Genomic DNA, 24633 nt, shown 5'->3' on the forward strand with positions numbered 1-24633 from the left:
TTGTCAAAATGTAATTTTAGAATCACAGAATGGTTTGGGTTGGGAGGGACCTTAAGGATCATTTTATTCCGATCCCCTGCCCTGGTCAGGGACACCTTCCACTAGACCAGGTTGGCTCAGAGCTCAAACCAACTTGGTCTTGAACACTTTCAGAGATGGGGAGTCCACAGCTTCAAGCCCAGTGCCTCACCATCCTTACAGTAAAAAAATTCTTCCTAAAATCTATTCTAAACCTTCCCTCCTTCAGCTCAAGACCATTTCCCCCTATCCAATGACTACATGCCATTGTGAAGAGATTCTCTCCAGCTTTCTTGTCGCCCCTTAAGGCACTTGAAGGTGCTCTAAAGTCTCCCTAAAGCTCTCTCCTGTCCATCCTGAGCAGCCCCAGCTCTCCCTGCCTGTTGTTTCCACGACCATCAGCAGTTCTGAAAGGCTGAAATCAGAACTGTCCGACCCAGGCATCAGATGTAGGGCAGAGTCACAAAGGTGGTTTTCTGAGAAACTCAGACAACCTTCAGCTCAGAGCTGAGTCATCCAACAACCTCAATAAAACTTCAAGAAATTGGCACAGACCTGGGCTGAACAAATACCTCCTCTGTGGCACGAGCTGCTGGGCCACAAGGTGCAGGTAACTGCAGCTAAACAGTGTGGGAATCCAGGGCTTCCCTCTGGCTGCCCTGGCAGGTCTGGGACCCTGGCAGGGGTCAGGAACCCCCCTGGACAGAGCCCCCAGAGACACTGTCTGTGATCTCTGTCCATGGAGAGGAGTTTTCAATCTTACAGGATGAATTACAAGCTTTGAGTGTTTGATAAGAGTAATAATTAAGTGTGACACGGGTGCAAAAGTAAAATTTTAGGTTTCTAGATTAGGGGTTCAGAGGGGACAAGATGGAGGAATTGGGTGTGTCTTGTCCTTTTTCTCCTTCTTCATGCCCTCCATGTTTCACTGCAGTGTTGGCATTTTTCTGTTGGTTTAGGCTGGGGACACACTGTTCAACGTAGGTGACAGATATTGGCACGTTATTGTAAATCCAGCACAGGTAGTTTCTGGTATTTAATGTTTGTAACATCCCACTGAGGGCAGAGCCCCACACGCTGCCCTGCAGGACAGAGCTGCGGCAGGGCAGCAGAACATGTTAGAGATAAACAGAATAAACAACCTTGAAACCAGCACAGACCAATTATGGCTTCTTCTTTGGCAGCGGGGCTGACAGACAGAGACTTTCTACAATCTCGGAATCACCAATACCCACAGATTCCAACAAAACAGAAAATCAGCAGCTGCTACAGGTGGCCACTTTCTGCCCTGCTCATCACTCTGAGGATCCCAGGAGGGCTCCAGAAGGAGCTCTTCTTGGAAGCTCTCTCGAAGAGCCAGGCAAAGATAACGATGTGTTTTTTCACTGCAGTTCTAGGAGGACTTTGAACACTGAGGAGAACTTCCTTGTAGCACTTGGGGCTTGTGTGTTTGCATTAGATTTCAAGCCCACCCCACAGTGACAAACTCAAGGCAGGAGTGCTACCAGGGGCCCCACTCAGGCTTGTGAGGGCTGTTATCTCACAGTAGCTGCTATTATGCACAAACAAACCAATATATTAATAAACTTCAACACAGAGACTACGGTTGACCTGTAATCTCCAAGTAAATTAATTTTTGACTAAAAGCTGTTTTTCAGATGGCACTAAAAGTGCATAGCTTGAGGGACCTAACCCTCTTTCTGAATTCATTCCAGATGTACTGCTGATCACTCCAGACCTTGTTTTTGTGTGCTGCTTCTTTTTTTTATTGTTATGCACAGAAGAAATCTGCAATGGCGGCAACACGCAGCGGGCATCTTCCTTCTGCCATGCTTGTTTTCCCTTTTCACAGCCTCTTAACTACATCCTTTCTTTGTTCCAGGTGCACTGCCAGTGAAAGCAGACTGTGCCCAGTGCTGGTTCTGTGGTTTGACACCCTCTGGAAGGGCTGAAAGGAGGGCTCTGCTGAGCAAGAAGCGTATCAAGCACATGAGCTCAATGTTTCATGGCTACAAACACCACAAAGGGACATGCAAATAGTGGTAAGGCTTTTCCCTGTATTCCAGGAAGTGGAATTGAAAAAAAATTGAAATTAGTTCCACACTAAGGACCAGGGATACACCTCCAGCAAGGCAGCCACCATGCTCATGCTCCTGCAGAGCTGCCAGAGATGCAGATACAAAGGTTTATTCATGGGCACTGGGTGCTTTCAGTGTGGAAATGGCAAATGCTGGCTTCACTGCACCTAACCTTAGATGCAGATTGAGTCTGTAGTTAAATGTCTGAGAAGAGCTGAAATTATTTCTTGACATGCCTCCCTGGGGCTCAGAAGAGCAGCTGACTTCACAGTGATCTTTTGTGTAAATCTTGATGTGCTCTGAAAACATGAGGGCTTCCTGGCCCCAGTACAGCCTGCAGCATGAAAGCCTGTTGCTACAAACTTTAAACACAACAGATTCTATCTATGGTTAGCTTATCTTAAGTCAGTTGCAGCTCCTGTTCAAAAAATATCTGAGTTATGTAGAACTTTTTAATGCATTTATCACTATAATATTTCTGACTTAGAGCAGTGTAGCCCAATTTTTTTATAAATGAGAAACTGAGAAACCAAGTGACTTAGGGCTGCACAAGTGATCTCTGATGGGGCAGATGGCTGCAGCCAGGTCTCTCTGATCAGCTACTGGCACTATTTTTCTCCTCTTCAAATTCTTGCTTTCCTTAATGACTCTGCAACTAAAACATTCATTGAATTCCATTTTTCCCCCTGAAATAGCAACAGCCAAATCCTCGAGGGCATTAAAAAAAAAAAAAAAAAAGGCATCTATATCTTCATAATGTAACCTCTGTACCCATAAAATCTTTGATGACAGAAGCAACTACTTAATGACTAGTTCATATTTTCTGTGATTCTGTATTCCTCACAGTGCTTCCTAAGAGATCAGCTTTGGCAGTGTCCTGTTCCTGTGTGCAGGATGTCTGCTGGGATTTACTTTTGTGCAGTTCTTTCTGGCAGGCTCAAGGGAAAGGGGTAGGAAAGGGGTCAGGTGTCTTCTCTCATAAGCCATGTCTCCATCAGTAGCTGTTCCCATTTACACAAGGAGCTCCATCCATTCACACACCATGAATGTTTCCAAGTAAATACAATCCTGACACCCAAAGAAATGCCAGGCAAACAACAGCAGGCAGAGAGCAGCATTCCAGCTGCTGCCACTCACTCAGCAGCAATTTTCCATTGTCACCAAGAGCTCCTCTCCTCTCCTCTCCTCTCCTCTCCTCTCCTCTCCTCTCCTCTCCTCTCCTCTCCTCTCCTCTCCTCTCCTCTCCTCTCCTCTCCTCTCCTCTCCTCTCCTCTCCTCTCCTCTCCTCTCCTCTCCTCTCCTCTCCTCTCCTCTCCTCTCCTCTCCTCTCCTCTCCTCTCCTCTCCTCTCCTCTCCTCTCCTCTCCTCTCCTCTCCTCTCCTCTCCTCTCCTCTCCTCTCCTCTCCTCTCCTCTCCTCTCCTCTCCTCTCCTCTCCTCTCCTCTCCTCTCCTCTCCTCTCCTCTCCTCTCCTCTCCTCTCCTCTCCTCTCCTCTCCTCTCCTCTCCTCTCCTCTCCTCTCCTCTCCTCTCCTCTCCTCTCCTCTCCTCTCCTCTCCTCTCCTCTCCTCTCCTCTCCTCTCCTCTCCTCTCCTCTCCTCTCCTCTCCTCTCCTCTCCTCTCCTCTCCTCTCCTCTCCTCTCCTCTCCTCTCCTCTCCTCTCCTCTCCTCTCCTCTCCTCTCCTCTCCTCTCCTCTCCTCTCCTCTCCTCTCCTCTCCTCTCCTCTCCTCTCCTCTCCTCTCCTCTCCTCTCCTCTCCTCTCCTCTCCTCTCCTCTCCTCTCCTCTCCTCTCCTCTCCTCTCCCTCTCCTCTCCCTCTCCTCTCCCTCTCCCTCTCCCTCTCCTCTCCCTCTCCCTCTCCTCTCCCTCTCCTCTCTTCTCCCTCTCCCTCTCCCTCTCCCTCTCCCTCTCCCTCTCCCTCTCCCTCTCCCTCTCCCTCTCCCTCTCCTTTAATATTTTCCTCAACTCTTTTTTTTCATCCTCTGTCCTGCTCCCTTTCTCATATTGAGTACCTGCTGTTGTCATTTCAAAATATTTTAATAAAAATTGCACAAAGACCCTGATCCAGCAAAGTGACTTGACACACACAGCTTTAAGTGCTCCGGTACTGTTGACTCCAACAGAGTCTTAAATCCAACACTATGCTTAAATCCAACCACACTTTTAAGTGTTTTCCTGGATCAAAGCCATCACCACACTGACATCAGCTGGAACAAAACAGCACCTGAAATTCAGCAACATAAATACATAGCAACCCTAACCAAACCCAGCGCTGTAACCTTCAGGTTACCTTTCCTCAGTGCCTCCTGGCATTGCTAACTCTGCTATGGCTACACTTAGAATCTCCTCTGCAAGCATGAACTGGAAATAGTGTTTAGGAACAACCCTGCTTAAGCCAAGGCTGTCTTACAGTTTTAGAATTTACCTGGCCTCTTTGCTAGATGAGACTTTTGGACAATAAGGTCCCCAGGGCAAAAAGCATGTTTATTTTTCTGCTTGAATCATATGTGCTCATATACCACAAAATAGCAGTTAGTAACTTTCTGTTCAGAGGTACAAGGAAGAAGTTTCTCAGCATACCAGAGATGACCTGATTTGTGCAGTCGTAGAGTGAAAAGGTATGATAGATCAACATTTCAAAAGTCCAAGGTATTAACCTTAGCACTGGCATTTTACTGTAACCCTAAATATGCAAAAAGACTAAAGTAATCCCTCCCCTCCTGAATTCTGCTCCCTCCCTTTCTTTTGCTAACCTCCTGCCTCCATTAATTTTTCTCTTTTATTCTCTGTTGATTACTTCCCTGGTTTACACTTCAGCTTATGAGTTCCATATGGTTGGAGCCTTGTCCTTTGTTAATCATAAAATAAGATTATGTACACCTTGGGCCCTGAACAAATCATTATTGTCATCCTATAAATGTCTTCCACATGGCCCCACCCTCAGTTCCAGCTGAGAACTGAGCTGCTGTTGTGAACAAGCTCAAAGAATAAATATTTTGCATTCATTTCAGCAGCACAATGGAAACATTTTTCCAGGCTGCTGCCAAGATGGTATCTAGTCCTCCTCTGACTCAGCAGCCCATGCAGCTGACTTTCAAATGGCCAAACTTGCTTGATTGTAATCTTAAAAGAAAAAAAAAAAAGAAAAGAAAAAAAAAAAAACCCAAACCACAACAACCATTTGCATTTTCAAAGAGCTGTATTGCTCTCCTCTTGCACAAGCAGGTAGTGACACTAGAAAATGTGAAAGCTGGGAGAAAGAAGCCAAACAGGAGGGAGCCCTTTTTGGGATGTCCCCTTTTATGTCTTCCACCTCACCTTTATTTCATCCAGTCAGAGAAAGGGACTGGGGAATGTTATGAGGAAGTGAGAAAGGAATATGACTGCTTACACAGAAAATTTCCTCCTGGTTTTACATTCTTTAAAGCTCTGGTGGCCATTAAAGATAATATATCTAAAATTAAAATATAGACAAAACTAGGTTAAGAGAGATGAAGATGGCTAGGAATTCTAAGAGGTCCCTTCCATAAGAATTTTTTCCTTATGTCACTTTCCCTCTAGTCCAATCCAGAAGCAGGAAAGGTGTAACCAAAAAGGTTCAAAGCTCTTTATCTCTCCTCCATTCTTCTGGGAAAGCTTTGCTCTATAATCCCTACTGCATTGTGAATAAACAGCCCTGATGGTGAATAATTTTAGTGTTCTAAAATTGTCCAGATACAGCTGGTAAGAAACTCATTGACCCTGCATGAAACTGCAACTTTATAATAAATCACAGAGTAGGCATCCAGTTTCTAATCACTGATGGAGGTTACCCTTACCAGAAGTTCTGATATTCCAAGCAGAATAACAGGATGCTTATTAAATTAACAAGTCTAAAATTCAAAATAAACTATGCCATGAGAAATCAGCTCAATGGGTAAAATGAGGCTGTCCCTCCAGCACCCTCTTACATCATGGTACTTAACCAAAAGATATCTATTTATACAGACACACGAGGCCAGATTCTTAGGTTTAACCTTTTTACACCATGCATAGTGCAGGATTTAGAGTGATAAAAGTAATTTAGGTTTAAGCTACTAACTCTGTCTTCAGGGTGCTGGGGTCATGATTTTGGTACCAATGAGTATCCTAAAAAAGCCCCAGAGATGCTCTAGTTTTAATTGCCTTATCTACTTATAGCCTTATGAGAGCTGTCAAAGCAGCTGGGAATTGATTGGACTCAGCATTCTGGCTATTCATCCTTTCCACCTCGCCTTCCTCCTTTTGATCTAGGACTAGGAGGAACAGGAATTGTAGGACTTCATGTCATTAAAATAAATTCTCCACTGAGTGAACCCAGAGATAGTTGATTAAATTATTTCTGTGGCTGCAGAAAAAGCCATAAGTCGACACGGACACACATTTCCTTAGGGCAGAAGAAAATAATCTTTATGCAATAAAATTTTTCTGCATTTTTTAAGATTGATCACACAAATCTGGACACTGCAACCAGAACACAAATATATGAGAACACCAGTGTTTCAGGAGGTTGTGGTTGAACATTTTTTTCTTTTAAAACCAGTAAATAGCTTAAAAAAAAACAAGCAACTTGACAAATTAACCAATATAAAAGGGATAGCAAGATGCTTTTTGCATATTTTAAATACTAAAATGGGAGAAAAACACCAAATGGGATACAAAAGATACGACTAATAGGGAGAAATAGTGAGGAAACAGAATATTAATAAAATGGGAGCTTTGATTAAAAAGTAGTGGGATATAGCTGAAGCTTTCTGTTTTTGTAAAGTTCAGGTTCATTTATTCTGTATGTCCCACTAAATCTCACTATGGACTTTCCAACTACATTAAATAATTCTCCTGTGAACTTCTGTTTGATTCAGTGGAGGCACCATCATGCTCCGGCTTCAGTCAAAGGAGACTAAAATCAAATCAGGTGGCTCCAAACATTTTCCCAGCAGTATTTTCATAATTGTTGTAGGGTTCATCACAGAGTGATTACTTTAGTAGGTTTGCAACTAATTAGTAATGTGCCCACTATTGGAGAAAGATTTTATATTTAAACACATTTTCACATGGATAGCAACAGCTCCCATAGGGAAAAAGGATTGCTTGTTACAGCTCCTGGGATCTCTTAGGGAACTCCCAGGAGTGCTGTTATTAAGGCATTTAAAAGGAGCCTGGACACACCAGCACTGCCAGAGCTTTGTCCCTGGTAAATGACAGCCTTTGGGGCTCTAATTTTGGTGATCAGTTTACTGTGATGTGAATCACAGTAACGTCTTGGCACTCTCATACACTGCCTTAAACCACACAAATACTAAAATAGGGAGCTCTGGGACATTGGAAATCTGGATTCCTTTTTTCCCCAGCCTGTACTTTTTTTGGTTTTTTTGACCACCTCAGAATCAAAGAACACTTTTCTGTTCTCATCAGATCTCAATCTCTTTACTCACCCAGCAGATTATGGAGCTTTGATAGGTGGTATGGCTTTTTGGGGAGAGCCAAACCAAAGGACCTGCTGCACACATCCTGGTTCCCAGGCTCCTTGCCAGCCCAGGGTGTGATGTAACAGCCTCTCTCTCCCACTGAACAAGTTAACAGCCCTGTTTTGGAGTTTACTACATTTTGGCTAAGAAACAGCATGAATAGCTTTGCAGGGAAGTGCTACTGTTTAACAAGTGAGTAGCTGCAGGAACAATCTGGCTTCTCCCTTTTATCCAGGGTTGGAAGAGAGTCCCAGCTGTACATTACATCTCTCCTCTCCCATATGCTGGACTGTGTAAAATGAATACAGAGCAGCCTCCCTTCTTTGTGCTCTGTCTGCAGTTTTAACAGGATTCACTCACACAAGCCAAGAGTTAAGTCCCTGACTACCTTCTGGCTGACTTTTCCTCTTGTTAAGAACGTTCTGGGAAATTACTTGGCTTGGAAGTTCTTTGGAGGACAGTGGCTCACTGCACAATCATGTGAAAGGACCATTTGTAGGCATGTTCTGCCTTTGTCACTTCTTGTGAGCAGAAGAAGCCTCAGCCTTGTTTTCCACCAAAAGAGACCTCTCCAGTCTGGAGCCAGCACCTTCTGGCCTGAGCTCCTCTCATGCTGGGAAAGGGGAAACCAGGAGATGAGGTAGCACAGAAATGCTTGTGTTTGCTATTTCCACAGTGTCTTATGTGTCAGGGGAAGAAGAAAGGATGAAAGAAAAGGATACAACCACACAATGCCCAAAGTACCACATTCCACTTCAAAATACAGACAAGGTGGAAACAGGGCAAACAGGTTCAGTACTGAATTTGCAACCTCTCTGCATTTCTTTCATGGTTTGTAATGTCACACTAGAGAAGAGTTATCATTTACCACTTACTGCCTGAAGGTTACACCACCCAAACAACACAAGGCCAAAGTACAGAATAGTGAACTGCATTGTGAGAAACCAAATTGCTCCTTTGCCGTTCAATGCAGCACGCAGTAATCTTTAGGCACAGCTTTGATCTCTTATCAGCTGAATCTCTGACTATAACCTTCAAACTCAGCCACTAGGAACCCTGCACATGCAGGGGAGAGCCTGGCAGAGCTGCAGCAGCTGCAGCTTTGGGCATCTGATGGTGCCTGGGTCAGAAATGCAGCACCAGGAGTTGATCCCTCCCTTCCCTGTCAGCCCCAGGGGCTCCTCAGCCCCCTGGGATCTGATCCATCCCCTGAAACACCTCTCTGGGGGACACAGAGACTCCTGGAGCTACTGCACTCCCGGCTTAAGCAGCTCAGAAAGGTTTCTAAAGTTAGGTGGGATAAATCCAGACCTTGCTGATTACCACAGACACCCATTTAGCATGAGGTTAATTGCTTAGCTTTGTGTACTGTGTTGAGATGATACTTGCTGAAGGAGGATCTCCCTCTTCCACTATTTATTCCCCCTCCTCAGAATTGAAGGCTTAAAAATTACATGAAAATACCCACTGTTGGAAGTGCTACTAAAACATGAAAAGTTTTGGCTACATCTGCTGGGAAATAAGTATTTTTATTCTTCTCTCCATGTCTCTGACTGAGCAGATTTAACCATTCTTCACCCGAGTCTCAGACAAGTAAAAAACAATTTCAGAACCAGCTTCAAATGCCATTAATTATAAAAACAGGCTAAGATTAATTCTAAGTCCTGACATTATATATCTTCCTAGAGTTATCTGTTCTTCTGGTTTTGTTTGGGGTTTTTTTTGGTTGGTTGGTTTTTTTTGGTTTTTTGGGTTTTTTTTTTTGTGGTTTTTTTTTTGTGGTTTTTTTTTTTTTTTTGTTTGTTTGTTTGTTTTTAGTTTTAATAATATTTCCAGGTCTGGGTCCAAGGGTTCCTCTTTCCTACTGCAATATATACAGCAATCATGATTCATTTACAATAGTTCTGGGTGTCTCACACATTATCATTAGCAGTTAAGCAATGTAATAATAAAATGAGATTTAAGTTGACAGAACCCTGTAGATAAGAGTCTACTTCTCATTTCAGATATCAACATAGAAGAGTCCATATCATTGAGCAGATTACCTAACAGGATGGCCACTATGAAACCATTTATCATGAAATTTATAGTGTGTTTTTAAAATAACTGAAATTGTTCTGCCAGCAAATAGTGATGTAAGTAAAGAAGAAACAGAGTTTGCCTCTTACAGATTTGTTTATGGTACATAATTGTGAAATGATGTATTTATTAACACAGAACTCAGAATAAATGAAATGTTTGAAATACAATACTCAAGTCAAGAATGTTTGTATAGTCCTGTTGTATTTGCAAAGGAATGTTGGGTCAATAATTTGTAGGAATCAAAATACATGACAGTTCTGAGAGAACACTCATCAGCTTCAGATTCATATCCTTCTGCAGGAACTCAGCCTTTCTCTCTAACAGTTTCTCCTTCTAGAAGAGAATGACAAATCTAATCTCTCTTTTCAGGCTCTGTTGAAAATTAAACATCCAGAGCTTTGTTCCTCACTGCTCTGTGGCTGCTGACATTTATTGCCAAGTAAACCAAAACCCTAAAGATTCACTGGCAGCCCTGCACACTCACTGCTCTCAGACATTAATGGGTACAGAGGGTACCAGACAATCAGGTGCTGCACATCCCACATATTTCTGCATCTTCTGAACAGGAGAGAACTGAGTCCAGCATTCTGAGTTACTCCCCAGACTCTCTCTTGTACATATATACAACCACTGTTGTATAAAACTGTTCATAAAAACCTGCTGAGAATTCTGTTTCTTTATTCTGGCATCTTCTACTCAACTTCATGTTGTCTGAATCAGCAAGTAATCAAAAACAAAACAAACTTTTCAGTCTTTCAGCCAGTGGAATGTGCTAAGATTATGCTGTTTCCTCACTTCTAACAGGTACAAAAGACTTCTGTAGCTGCATAACACAGATGAACACATTCATATGCAAATAATAGAACTGATTGACTAAAACCTATGCAAAATATTTTTGCATCCTACAAGCTTTTGGGTTTAATAATGTCTGCATTGCAAGAATATACTGACATGGAAAGGCAGTGAGCTGGCTGCAGAAAAGTTACTGCTGGAGTTCCCTAACTATAAATGTAGGACTTATTTAATTTCATACTTTAATTATTTACTTTTGCATAGCAGAAGAACAGAAAGTCTGTAATTTGTAGGGAGAGTTTGGCTTGCTTGATCTAAAAAAACAAAGGTTGGCTATTGGTACAACAGGATGTAGCAAACAATGAATGAAAAAGGCCATTATTTATAAAAGCAAATATTTATAACCTGTCAATGGAAAAATTATGATGAAAATCAGAGATTTCCTAGCCTTTAGAGAAGGGGCCCCCAAAATAGGGCAGGTGTTTTATGGGATGTGTTTTCAAGACTTGAAAGTAGCAGATGAACTCTGATCCAGGACCCAAATGCTTTCAGCATCACAACAGCTGCTGCTACTGGAGGTACCTCACACAAAACAAAAAGGCTTTGGGATTGCTGTGTTACTGTGCTCAGATCCTGGAACAGCTTTCCCATGGGTGAGTGGGAGGAAACTTCCTGATTTAAATAATTCCTGAGAACTGCAATGAAACAGAACTCGTAGCTGTTCAACAGAGCAACTGACCTCATGAACCTGTATGCCCTTTACAGTTCTAGATTTCTAGATACAAAAAATGTTGAAGATTTTAGGAGAAAAAAAAGGAAGAAAAGCTGGGCAAGACATAGTGGATGCAGGGTAGTTTACTCTGGTGACAGATCACAGTCTGCTGGTTCCATGAGTCAGAGGAATGGAAAGATACAGGAAATGTGAAGGAATTAACACAAAAGGAGAAGGGGGCGAAAAGGCAGAGGAGAAAGAAAAGGAGAGTGATGCTTCTGAGGCTCAGGCTGGCCAAGGGAGAGGAGAGGAGACACAGAGCTGTGCAGTACTGGAGAGTATCAGAGGATATTCGTGTGCTCCCAGGAACTGCTGAGTTCATGAATTACCAGGAACAGAAGAAAGCACTCTTATGAAGACACCTTTGCTGTGTGGGAGGCTGCCCTGGCAGTGCTGCCCTTCTTTTTCTACTCTCTGAGCTGGGGCAGGAGGTGTGATAGCAACGTCTGCTATTAGTCACCAGCTGTCCCAGTCATCTCAGACTCCAGAGGCAGCAGGAACTCTGAACCCCTGCAGCTCAGACTACTGTGAACTTCTTTTTTATATGCTCTCTTTGGCTGCTAACTGTCTCATCAGCTCTTCTTAAGGGAGATAAAAGAAAATCCTAAATAAATTTTATCCACCTCTAGGGTGGTGTCTCAGCAGTGTATCCTGGGATCTGAAGCCATTGCAAAACTCACTTTGAAGGCAGTGCAAAGATTAGTTATCATTTGGATAAATCAAAAGGGAGCCACCATCTGTGGATTCCCAGTGGCCTATCAGTTAAACCCTGAAGAAAAGTGAAGGAAAAGGTTTTGTTCTCATTCTGTCCCACAGCATGGACACCCACGCTGCAGCTCATCAGCTGTAACACAAGACACACTCCACACACAGCCCTGCACATTTCCCAGTGGCAAACTGGACACAAGCTTTACTTACAGGTTTTGAGGTAGCACAGGGAGCTGGTGTCATGATGGGAGGCTTGGCTGCACTTTGTGATGGAGGCAGAGAAAATCTCTGCCCCGTGTCCGGAGGTGAGGAACAGTGAATTCTTGTTTCTGGTCTCTCAGGCTCATGCTTATAGGATTCAAGAGGAAACGTGGGCTGCTTGGTCACTTGTGTTGGGGTGGATGGAGAAGAGGAGAGGCCAGAGGCTGTGAACAACAAAAATAACCAGAGATCACTTCAGGTGAAAAGCAGATGGAGTTCTCAGCTTTACAGAAATCCTGTAGTTTTTCATCACATTTCCCCAAGCTAAAAGTAGGGATCTCACCTCTTCGTTTATGAAAGGGAATCTGTGCCTTGCCATTAAAACTCTTTAAAGCTGGTTGAACTGTCTGATCCACTACAGGGAGGCACAGTGGCAGGATGGGACTGCTGGAGGTTTATCTTGTATTAACCTCCTGTCTGATTGCTTACTTCTAAAATGACACTCAGCATGGGTGTTACTTTATTTTTGTCATTTTAATACTCCTGTGGGTCTCAGGATTACCTTTATCTCATGGCACATGGCTCAAAACCTTGGTTGCTTTTTCTTCTTTTTCATTATTTTAACAGTATCTCAGCCAGCAGTAAAAATACAATTAGGAGCAGAGACAAAAAGAAACAGAGCATATTTCTCCTGAGCCTCGGTTTGCTTTCTGTAAAGCTCTTGTACAGCCTTTGTACAAACTAAAATTGTTTTCAGCTGCCTTTGAGGAGAGAGATTGATCATATCTTTTGCCAAAAATCAGTGTCAGTAGCAGATAATTGCTCTTGTGAGCACCCTGTTTTTATTTGACACGTGTATGTACCCCAGCTGTATTTTTGGTTACGTTCCTAGTTCAGCTCTGAATTATGAACAAACAGATTTAAACTGTGTTTATTACTCATTTAAGAACCAGCAGACATCCACCACTACTCAGAAAATTCAGGTTCCAGCATCTATGTTTCTGGTTACATGTACATCAGGAAACCAAGGGTGGTTCTCTGGTGCCAGCACAAACCAGGACAGACTTACATGCATAAAAACCATGAGGCTGAACTGGGATGTGTATTTTTAAGTGGGCTCTAAGACCTCTGAGTTTGGCTCATTTCTTGTGCTTCCACAGATTTGTGTAGATGATCACTTAGTCCAAAGGGGACTCAAGCCCATCAAAAGAGGGCAGATTAATGAGAATAAAAGCCCAGGCCACTCAAAGGAGTATCTGGGAACACGATGTTGCATTTTCATGGTAAGTCTGGCTCCTTGGTGTGAGCTTTCAGGGCTCCACCAGAGATTATTGCACCAGAGGTTTTTCCCTAAATTCCTAGACTTGGAAGATTGGACATCCAACAACTCAGGGAGGGATTATTACTTGGATCTGTGGAAGAGTTGGCATATTCTGTGTTTAAAGAAATTAATATGTAATATGGGTAACTGTTCTTTACCTATTATTCTTCTTTGAAAACAACTTTTATTGATGGCTTTTACATAATAAGAAACTTAACTCTATAATAATGGAGTCACTCAACATGAAACCTGCAAAATAATTAGGCTCTGATATGTTTTATTAATAAAGGGTTTAGTGGTACAGAGTACTGTATTTATTTCTTTCAAAGAAAATCTTAATTCTCTCTGATAAATTTTAGCTTTGCTGGGATCAAAAAGGACCCCCTAATCAGTGTCTATCTTTGATCCTTTTCCAAACTTGCAGCTGGACTTCCATTTAATTTGCTTTTTAAGGAGCCCTGCAGCTCTGCCAGTCAAGCAGCAATACCTCAGGCCCAGAGGAGACTGGAGTTGGAAGCAGGTACAGATGTTGGCAGATGTGACATGCCAAAGAGTGAGGCAGGAGTAACCACCCTGGCATTCTGAATGTCCTTGACCCCTGCTCATTTCAGGGGACTGGAGAGTGTGGTCCACTTCCTTAAGGACTGAAAGGACACCTAACTTGCCTGTTCAGATTTTCCTACAGACAAATTTAAATAAGCAGTTCTGGGGAAAATGCTCCTCTGGTTTGTTATTGAACAAATGTTCCCTGAGTGCTCAGAGTGGGAGTTGAGATAGCTGTAATCGATGCAAATGGAAAACCACTAAAAGGGAGAAAAACACCATTAGATCTTAAAGTCTTGCTGCTGGGATGTGTTTATTGTGTGCTAATGTATTCAGCAAGTCCACAGGAACAATTTCCAGTTCCGAGAGGCTCTGCCAGAAGAGCTTTTACCAGACATACAGAAACCACACACTCAGCAGCCCAGCAAGGCTGGCCTGCCAAGAGCAGAGGACATCTGTAGGACACAGGGACATGTGGATGCCACCTCATCACCTGTAACAGCTCAGGCTGGACAGACAGCTTGGTTTCCATCTTATAAGAACCTTCACTGGTGGTGAATCTCCTTTTGGATGCCAGCCTTGGGTACTTGGCATGAGCTTTTATGGATGAGGAGCATCTGTGACTCCAGCACACTGAGCCTTAGAACTGTTTGTTTCAACTAGGCACTTCAAACATGAAGTACTCACTGTGAGGCACACCCTAATACATCTGAGATTCAATTTGTCTGTGACTCAGTTTCTGCATAGAGTTGGAGGAAAAAATAAAATTATTTTGCAGGGCACTTGATAAAATTATTGTAATTAAGCTTTTCAATCTTTTATAAGCCTACCTCACAGCATTATTAGGGTATCTATGTTATTGACATTTGTACAACACTGAGATTGAATCATAATCACATAGGAAATGCTACTTTTTTACGAATATTACAACAAAATACTTTTGGCTGCTGTGATACAGCCTAACACCCTAAACCCTATGAAATCCTTTATAAAAGCCTTCCACATCAAAGAATAAAAATCTGTAATATATCTCTAGAGCAAAATCAGTTCAGGAGTAACAGAACTTTTTATTGACTTTGGTTCTATTGGAATGACAACTAAACAGCAGCATGGGTGTAAATATATTGTTATCTGTACATGCAGTATGTGCCCTGCTCTACTACAGCAGAAGGAATCCAGTGAAGAGACAAGATACAACTCTATCACATGGCTAAACCCAGTTTATTTCGGAGAATGTACTTAAAACAATTAAGCAGGGAAAACCAGACAACAATTTGGGATTCTTCTATAATGAAGCTGAAACAATTTGGTATCTATGTAGGATTTGGGGGAGGAAACAAACTTTGACATTGGCTACAAACCCTACTAGTTCTGGAAACAATATGAACCAAATGTGGTGGTTTTATATTATGAAATTAAATAGCTGTCCCTTTTTTACAGCAGAAAAGAATTTCAGAAATAAATAGAGAGAAAAGGGTCTAGCAGACTGGTTGCTGTTTCGCTGGCTAACAAAAGGACTTGTCCTCTGGGATTGGAACTGGGTGCTCTTTAAGGTCTCTTCCAACCCAAAACATTTGATGATTCAATGATTCTATATTTCCTATTGATTAACCCTGTCCAGTTCTGAAACAACCTGAGAGTTTTGTTGTGTTCTGATTCATTCTCACATTACCTTTCTCGGGACAAAACAAAAGCAAATAAAGAGGATAACTTTGTGGTCTCTAAACAGATGAATTGTAAGTACTAACATTTGCATGACTGATTATGCATATGAATAAGAATATTCATGAGATTCACAGGAATATGTGGTTCAAAACAACTTTCATATTACAACTGCACATGGTATGTGTATGTGAGATCCCAACAGAACTAGATAGCAGACTTTGAGAAGAGTGGGGCTGTCTCCAGCTGCCTTCCCCCTGTGACAGGGACAGCACACAGGGATGACCCAGCATTCAGTTCTGTGCCCTATTTGAGCAACTTCAGCTGGGATCAAGACACACATCATGGCTTGGATGCAAAAGCCCCAAGGAAGTGCTGCTGGAATGGCAGTGCCCACACCTTTGGCTCAAGTCACACACAACGCTGGCTGGTATCGAGCTGGGCACATACAAAATAATGTTGCTCCTTTCACTTGTTTCTCTAGGTATTTCCAACAATTTCTCTTAAATAAAATCCTCATTTTGCACAGCATTTAGTTTTTCCCCCAGGTACTTGATCATTCTGATCCAAACCAGCCCTCCACTGCTACACAACAGGAAGGGATGAAGTGCTGCCTTGTCATCCATGTACTCCCAAGGGAAGAAGGGTGGATGCCCTCCTGCATTTCCTACATTCCCAGGGTGACACCCACAATGAGTTCTGTCACCTACATTTCATGCCTGACCTGGCAGGATGCATCTGGTGGTTTCTGGGAGGCAGGATGCTCACAGCCCAGTGATTCCTGCCAAAGCCCCCCTTTTCATTAACCCTTTTCCAGAAAGAAAACCAGCTGCTGCCCCCCTGGGATGCTGGAAGGGATTTCAGGGATGTGCTAACACTCCTTTAAAGAGGTCTGGCTTCAGGGGGACAGCAATAGAGTCACACTCCCCATTGAGGGCCCTAAGGTTGGAGCCAGCAGCCTGCCCCCAGACTTTTACATTTGTATACTTAAGTTGCTGAAACCAGAGAGAGTTACTGGCCATGAAAATGAAATTACTCCTTGCATTCTTCATTATGAATCACACTTCAGTATTCTCTCATCCTGTACCTGACCAGACAAACAAAGCTATGTGGCTAGAACAGCTTTCCAAGTCTATATATAGGGAAATATTCATTTACCATTTAAAGTGAAACTTCTTAGCAAAAAAAATGAAATAAAAAAACAAAACAATACTAAAAAACTCCAAAACCAAACAAAAAAAAAAAAACCAAACAAAAAAACAAACAAAAAACCCCAAAAAACCAACAAAAAACAAAAACAAAAAAAAACCCAAAAAAACCAACCAAAAAAAACCCACAAAAAAACAAAAAACCAAAAGGAATTTCCATTTGCAGTGTCTCCATGTGACACTTTTTGTCTTGACTCTTTCCCAGGACAACACTGTCCTTTCATTTGCATTCTCAGCTGGCAGTGCAACAGAGAAGGAGGCAGGCTGTGGCTGCTGAATTTTAAGTACCCTGCAGCACAAGTGAATCTGACTCGAGCTGCTGGTTCATTAGGCTGATTCACTCTTCAGACACAATACTGTGTTAATTCTGACACATAAGCAAATCAATGCAAATTATGTGAAATCAGGTTTAATGCCACTTAATGGCAGTAAAATTCTGAACCTATCAGCAGGTAAATGGCTACTGCCTGTTTCCATCCAAAGAGTACTCATGACATTGGCACTAAATGTTGTAAAACACCCGTTAGTTTCAAAAATAATAAATGAAGTCTGAAGAGTAAATCTGAAGAGTTATTCTACCAAAAAATAGCATGGATGCTGCTCAGGAAATTTCCTGTTCTATCTAACATTGTCACTTACACACCAGCTCAGGTGCTTCCCCCCATATAAGAATTACAGGTCCTATTCTTGAACCTATTCTTGTTTCTATCTTACTAAAACAGCTCCATAGCTTTCCATGTAGTGGGTACAGCACTCAATGGGAAGCTTACTTGTTTCCAAAAACACAGTTCTGATGCTTTAATGAATCAGAGAAGAGAAAAAAATATATGCCTCTTAAGTAATTAACATATCATATGCTGTCTAAAAATTTCACAGGAAAATGTATAATTTTGTAACTTAAAAAAAAACCAACTAAAAATCTGATTTATTTATAGTAGTTTGAACACAGTAAAGGAAACCACTTTTTAAGTGGTCTCAGCCATAGAAATACCTGACTAAAAGCTCCAACTTTTGCTTTAGATGCTATGTCACTTTGTAAAACCAAAGACAAAACCCCACTGGTATCCTCTTTACTCCACTTGTGGTCTATTTATGTGCCAAAACCACACTTGTACCTGTGGAATCTGCAAGGTAACACCTTTTCCTCACAAAACGGAGAAAATCAGGAGCTGAAGAGTTTAATTAGCAAAGTTTTGAGAATTGTTCTTCTTTCTGAAGATCTCAAGGCCTCTTTATGAGGAAAGGCTGATCAGGAGAAACTCTTGGCTGTATCCTTTAAAAATATGATGCTGTACCCTTAAAGGAGTTTACTGAAGATCTCTCCTGCAATGATGATTAGACAGAGGATCTTCCACCTTGCCCAGAACCACACATTGGTTATCTTACATTTGTTAAATGTACTTGTCAAATTTGGAGAGACTTGACACATTTTGTTAGCTCATAAAGCAATAAACACATGAGATCCAAGTTCAGAAATCCTGGTGGAGAGCATTCCTCCCAATGAGCTTTTTCTAGTTCTCACTGGCAGCAAGGTTCCAGCCTGGCTTCTAACTAATAATTTTCTGCCAATGCTTCTCCTTTGTCTTGCAAATACTGGAGAAAAGACCATGGCCAGATAATTCAGGGGAAAGAAAGGGGGAATCACTCACAAGCTCGATGGGAAAGAATGGCTTTTTTTGAGACAGCCAAATGCACATTCCACTGCTGTTGGACAGCCTGACAGGTGATGAATGAAGAGGTCTTAGTAATGGTTGAGGTAGTCACTGAATAAGTGCCTGGGCTGGCACAAATAATTAACTCGGCACAGTAATTATACTGAGAGACTCAGCACCAAGACTTCGTCAGACACCAGATGGCTGCGGCCAAGACAGTCAGAAACACAGACAATGTGTACCTTGCCAGCAAAGAGAGGAGAAAAGGACTAACAGAGATCCTCAGCAGCTAACAGCCTGATGGGGGAACATCCTGTAGAACCAGGATGTGGAAACCTCCCTCGTGGATCCCCCTGATGGGGAGATTCCAAAAAAGTTCTGTGCAGGAATGGGAGATGGACAGGACTTCTGGTTTTTTTTTTTTTGGTCTTCAGGTTGTTGTTTATTTTTCTCTTATCAGAAGTTCAGCATGCTGTCTACATCTCAGACAAAGAGAAGGCACCAAAAGTTGCAAGACAACACAGATTCAAGGTCTTTTAAAGCTATTTTGTCCAGTTAACACAGAATGTATTTTATTTCTACTTTTCTACCAATAACTAATTCTTTCTGTCCATGCAACATTGTCATTTTGGTTCTCTCTAACCAATCACCCTGTGCCACCAACACTGCAGAAAATGGAGCAGATGAAGAACAAGGAGGAGATCAGACAACACCCAAAATCCTCCATCTTGTCTCCTATCTATCTCCATACTAAAACCCCCAAACTCTTAAGTTTTTCACCCTGTGATAAACTATACTACTATTTCACACACTCATAGATTGCAATTCATCCCAAATGAAGCTTTCTCCATGGACAAAGGCTAAAAGCAGTGTTCTCATGTGCACCAGGACTTCTCAGGACAGGCAGAGTATTCCCTGTGCCCTGGGTTCCAACACCAGGAGAAGGAGGTTTGGGCAGGAATCTCCACGAGAAACACACACATGAGCAAAGAATGCTTCACCCTCTTGCTCATCCATGACGCACAGAACATGGGGTCAAGAAGTTTGCAGGTATCAGCTTTTCACTTTGGCCAGGCAACTCCCCTCTCCTGGCAGTGAGAGCAGAGCAGGAGGAGTTGAGGAGGGCCCCCTCCCACAGGGCTCCTGCTGCACACAGAGCTGGGACTGGCGGTAATGGGATGTGACATCCCACAGCCACTGCCTGGGGACCATCACTTGGCTAGAAGAAAAGCTAACCCTGCAGCACTGGGACACCCATCTAAAAAGTCACTAAAATGAAAACCAACCACTCCTCTTCATTCAAACCGCACTGCAGAGATGCATCTGAGCAAACCCCACTGCTGATCCAAAGCAGGTGAGTGATGAGCAAAAGCCAACCCAGGCGAGGAGCCGCGAGCTGCAGTTGGCCCTTATCAATGTGCTGGGAGCTGCTGACAGCCAAGTCCCCACTTATTGTAAACGCAGGTGAGCCCAATGGGAAGAAATGACAATGTCTGACTCAATTCAGAAGGTTGAATTATTTCTTTATTATAACTATGCTAAAATACATTAATATGCTATATAAAAGGAGGATACTAAAACTACATACTACTTTCTCTGACTCTATCTCTAACTCTAATACAACTTGTGACTGATTTATTAAAAAATATGGATATTGATCAAGTACCGATATCCAACTGCGATGGACAAAAACTCTCTTAACAGTTTAAAGTTAGAAAGTGTATGTTTATTCGATGCCAGGCAGCGTGCAGGATAGCTCCCAAATACACACCACACCTTCCAGGTGATTACAGAGCCCTTTTATCCATACAAGTATTGAATACCCAAAATATAAATACATATTCATCATTTTGGTACATCCCATTCCCCACTTCGTATGCTAATTATTCCAAAAGCCATTAAGCATGCGTAGTTTGTCCCTTGAAATGGGTGGGTGGTCCCTCTCATGGGGAGGGGTCCCAAAATGAGGAAGTAAATGAAGTCTTCCTCATTCTGACCTTCAATTGGTTTCATAACAGAGGAGGCCCACAACTGTCTTATGTTCCTAAAAGCTACTTGTCAGTTTCTATATTCTTCATTATAAACCCAACTAACTATTGTGCTGACAAGCAATCAATTATTAGTTAACTACTAACTGTTAACTTCATCAAGGCCTACTCATTTATTATTATTATTTTAATTAACTCTCGTAAGGCTTATTTCTAATTAAAATATTAGCTCCTCTAAAATCTCTAAATTCCTTAAAGTTTACGTTTCATGACCTTCTCTCCAGAGTCCAGCCCCAGGTGGGTTGGATTGGCCATCAGGCTCAAACAATCCTCACCAGAATCCAATCTAGCACTCACTCTAAGGAAACAATTCTCCAAACACATCCCACATAAGAAGAAAAGGAGCAGAAATAGAAATTGCTTTCTCTTTCATTTCTCCCTGCGCACCTCTGTGAAAAATCTTGAGAGAGAAAATAAATATACTCACCACACCCGCTGCCTTCCCAGCCCCCAGCACATGGCAGGGCTTCACATGGCCCTGGTAGTGCTGCTGGTTATAGCCGGCTGCTGGGAGGAACAATGCCTACAGCGGGATGCCTTTATTTACTTAATACACCACCTGGCATTTAAACTTGCACTGGGTACTTTGTGTTCAGAGCCCTTAATGAAATAACTTTTGTTTTCTATTTTAGCAAAGAGGCTGGCTGCTCAGGCGGGCATTTAACAGCACTTTCCACATTAACCTCTGTTGTCTATCCAGGTTTTCTTCTGTTTTGAGCCAAGCTGAGCTGAATGCTCCCCTGCCATTACAGAAAGCTGCGAGGTGCCCGTCTTTGGAGACACTTTGGTGGCCAGCGCTGTCTGTCCCTCCATCACCCTGCCCTCTGTCAGAGGCTGCTAGAACTGCTTTCTGCCTCTCTCCCTGGCTTTGCAAAGCTCCCACAGCACAGCCACCAGCATCACTGCTCCTGCTCTGCTTCTTCTTTGCTGTGTGCAAAGTTCTTCATGGACAGATGGGGACACAGAGCCCCGGCCCTGAAGGGTTTGCATTTTGACAGGCAAAGGAAAAGAGGAAAATTAGGGGGGAAAGGTGGGAGGAGGAATGCTGTATGCACAGTATATAAAGACAAGTTTGGAAGCAATTACTTACTTGCTCTGATGCTTAATTTCACATTTAGGGATTTCATATTTAACCACTGCAATAAATGTCAGCTTTTTGAAAGCAGCTGCTTGAGGGGTTGCAGAACAGGGTAGGTTGTTGCTTCACCTATGATTTATGATAGGTTCATCCAGTGTAAATTTTTAAAAAATGAGTCGATTGAGGCAAAGATTTGCTTGCAATAAAACAGCTCCTTAACCACGTACCTTACTTCTGTAACACACTAAAGCAGAGGAACGCCCCGTGGAATCGAAAAAAAGCTCCAAACATTTTACAAATATGTCATTAGACGTGCAAGCTGACAAAAAGAACAGTCTAAATCAGAGTCTGCAGGACCCCACTGAAATCCCTGTGGGTATTTCATCTGCACAGTACATCCACTCGCTGTGTAACAGCGAGAGACAGAATATTAATGCACATAAAGACCAGTGGGGCACCTATTTGCAGGGTAGGCATGACAGGGCTGGAGCCAGGGGAACGTGCACTGTACTGTGCATGCAGCTAAAGGCTGTGATCACACTGTGAGGCTTCCCAAGGCTGGGAATAGCAGGATCTAAGAATATCAGGGCAGAGACTTCAGGATTCAGACCCTGGGACCTGTTCTCTATCTAATTCATTGGTTTATGTTAGCCTCAGGTTCCTACTCTTGCAATGAATAGGATAGCTCCAGAGGTGCCAGTAATAGCACCAGAGGTACAGCTGGAATGCCAGTCTCACAGCACAGTTTAATTTTGTTTATTTTCTACAATGTTTACAAGGGCACTGAGCTGCGATAATTAAATATTTGCACAGTACTCCAAATCCTCAGGAAAGCTGTAGCTAAAGAAAGAAGCCATAATTTAACATTTCTTTGCTTCTGATACTAATTTTTTAAAACCTTCTTTTCTTATTTTATTAAAAGGAAAGAAAAATCTCTCCTTCTAGCTCTTTTCAAAATTCAGCAAGAGTCCAAGCACTGCTTCAGCCGGTGGCATTTGCCTCTTCCCACTGTGTCTGAGTCAGACCTGTGCCTCATCATAATTCCTCTCTTGCTAACCTGGGAATTAATCTTTTTGTGCACATATGGCATGGCAGAGACAACTCAGTGCTCTCTAGCACACCTACCAAAGCCTTCTGAAGAAATAACTAATGACTTCATGGCTCTTGTTTGATTGAAAATAAATTGCTGTGGGACTGCTCCTGCTCCTTATGCCACTTGGTAGTATAATTTCCATTGCCTTAGTTGGTATTGGATGGTGCTTTTAGCAGAACATTAGTGCAGTAAATGGCTGCTTTCTCTAGACACCAGCTGGCACAGAACTTCCCCTCCCCTTCCCTTGAAGTGATCCATGCAGCACCAGCTTTCTTCTGCCTTTCACAATTAGATCTCAAGGTGATGTGGATGACAAAGAACCTCAGGCCTCAGTCCTCCTGGTTAGTTCTGAACCAGACTGGTTTCCAGGGCAGTACAAACACTCCTCTTGGCACAGGTAGGCAGCAGTGGGAAAGAGGCCAGGAGCAGAGTAGAATCACTTTGTACAGTGGCATTGCTGGTTTTTACCCTAGCAGTGTACAGGAGACCACAGCCCAGGTTCTCCTGTGGGACAGAGTTGTCCCTCTAGGATCTGGTTGAGGGCACAAGGGAGGGAAAAGGAGAGAAGACAGCTGCACAGCCAGGCACCAAACCCACAACTATATCAAACCCTGAACTGGGATGTACTTATCAACCCTTGGCAAGTCCACGCTGCCCACACATGAGGAATCAGTTACCATCTTCTACCATCTAGTTTCTTTTCCCAGCACAGAAACTGGGTAAGATTAAAAGCCAATTAAGCCCTGTCCTCTTGCTGTGACTCTCCACACTCTTACCAATCAAGTACTGTTATGATACCCAGCCATGAAATGAGGCTGAGGAGCAGCAATATCACATCTGTACATTTAAACTTCAGGATGGAGCCAGGAAGTACTCCAAGAAGCTGTCCAAGGGTTACCTGAAGATGTATCTATAGAGTTTTAGATGCTGGTGTTGCCACAGCTGTGAAGTCAAACAGGTTTAACAAGCGTTTGCTACCTGTCCAAGAGAGCCATGAACACTTGGGCCCATCCTACTAAAGGAGTTCAGCCAGAAATTAATCCCTAATTTGTTAACATAAGCCTAAAGGGGATTTCAAGCTCATACCTGGATAAATATCAGTTACATGGAATGAACAAAAACTCAACTTGGGATGTTCAATGATCCTATCAAGTTAAACTCCATCATCTTATTCTTACCTGCCCATGAATAAAATTCAAACCCATGGGAGGGGACAACATTTTCAACCAACACCTGGTGTGATTTCACATCTCTGTTGCAAAGTGCTTCTATTGTCTGCAACATTTCTGACATTTCTGCACCAACTACAGGGCACAGGGCTGGCCTGTGCCTTCCCAGCCATGTAGGCTTTCTTCACTCCTGATCTGCCTCCTTCTTCTTCAGACCAACCATCTCCTCTCCCCACAATGTTTCCTGCTAAAATGTCACATCTGACGCCCCATTTCAGGACCATTACAGACTGATGCTATGAGAATAAATTAGAGGAATTCCTCACACATTTATTTTTTTCTTGCAATTTCATCTTCAGCATGTAGGCTGATTTAGACCTATCTATCTCCTCCACTTGCCAATTCAACAGAGTGCCTGCAAGACCAGCCCCAAAAGCATGCACAGCGCAGCCTTCTTTGTTTGGCTGCCCAACAGGAGCTGATTCCTCCTCTCAACACCCAGCACTGTGGTGCTGCAAACCTCTTGCAGGAAAGAGCCTGAGAGCTCTTTGGCAGAGTAAGTTTTTCCAAAGGCTAGTCAGGCAGTTTGCATCTCCAGGAAATCCTTCCCCTCCCCTGTCATCCAACCCCAGCTTCACCCCACAGCCCATCCCAGGTCACTATTACAGTGTGCCTCCAGCACATGAGAAAGTCACTTTCCTGGCTTCTTCAACTCCCCAGAGCTG

General features: G+C 42.8%; 1 protein-coding gene across 5 annotated transcripts in view; it reads right to left on the reverse strand.

Moving 5' to 3' along the window:
- PRKAG2 (protein kinase AMP-activated non-catalytic subunit gamma 2) overlaps positions 1-24633 on the reverse strand; it is a 212164-nt gene that overhangs the window by 55835 nt on the left and 131696 nt on the right. For all 5 annotated transcript variants that reach the window (XM_030264232.4, XM_012571382.5, XM_041714343.2 and 2 more), the window contains one exon: positions 12144-12358. In XM_030264232.4, the coding sequence (XP_030120092.4) occupies positions 12144-12358 (215 nt within the window). The remainder of the gene's footprint in view (positions 1-12143; positions 12359-24633) is intronic.

This window comes from Taeniopygia guttata, chromosome 2 (genome assembly GCF_048771995.1).
Source record: "Taeniopygia guttata chromosome 2, bTaeGut7.mat, whole genome shotgun sequence".
Taxonomy (NCBI): Eukaryota; Metazoa; Chordata; class Aves; order Passeriformes; family Estrildidae; genus Taeniopygia; species Taeniopygia guttata.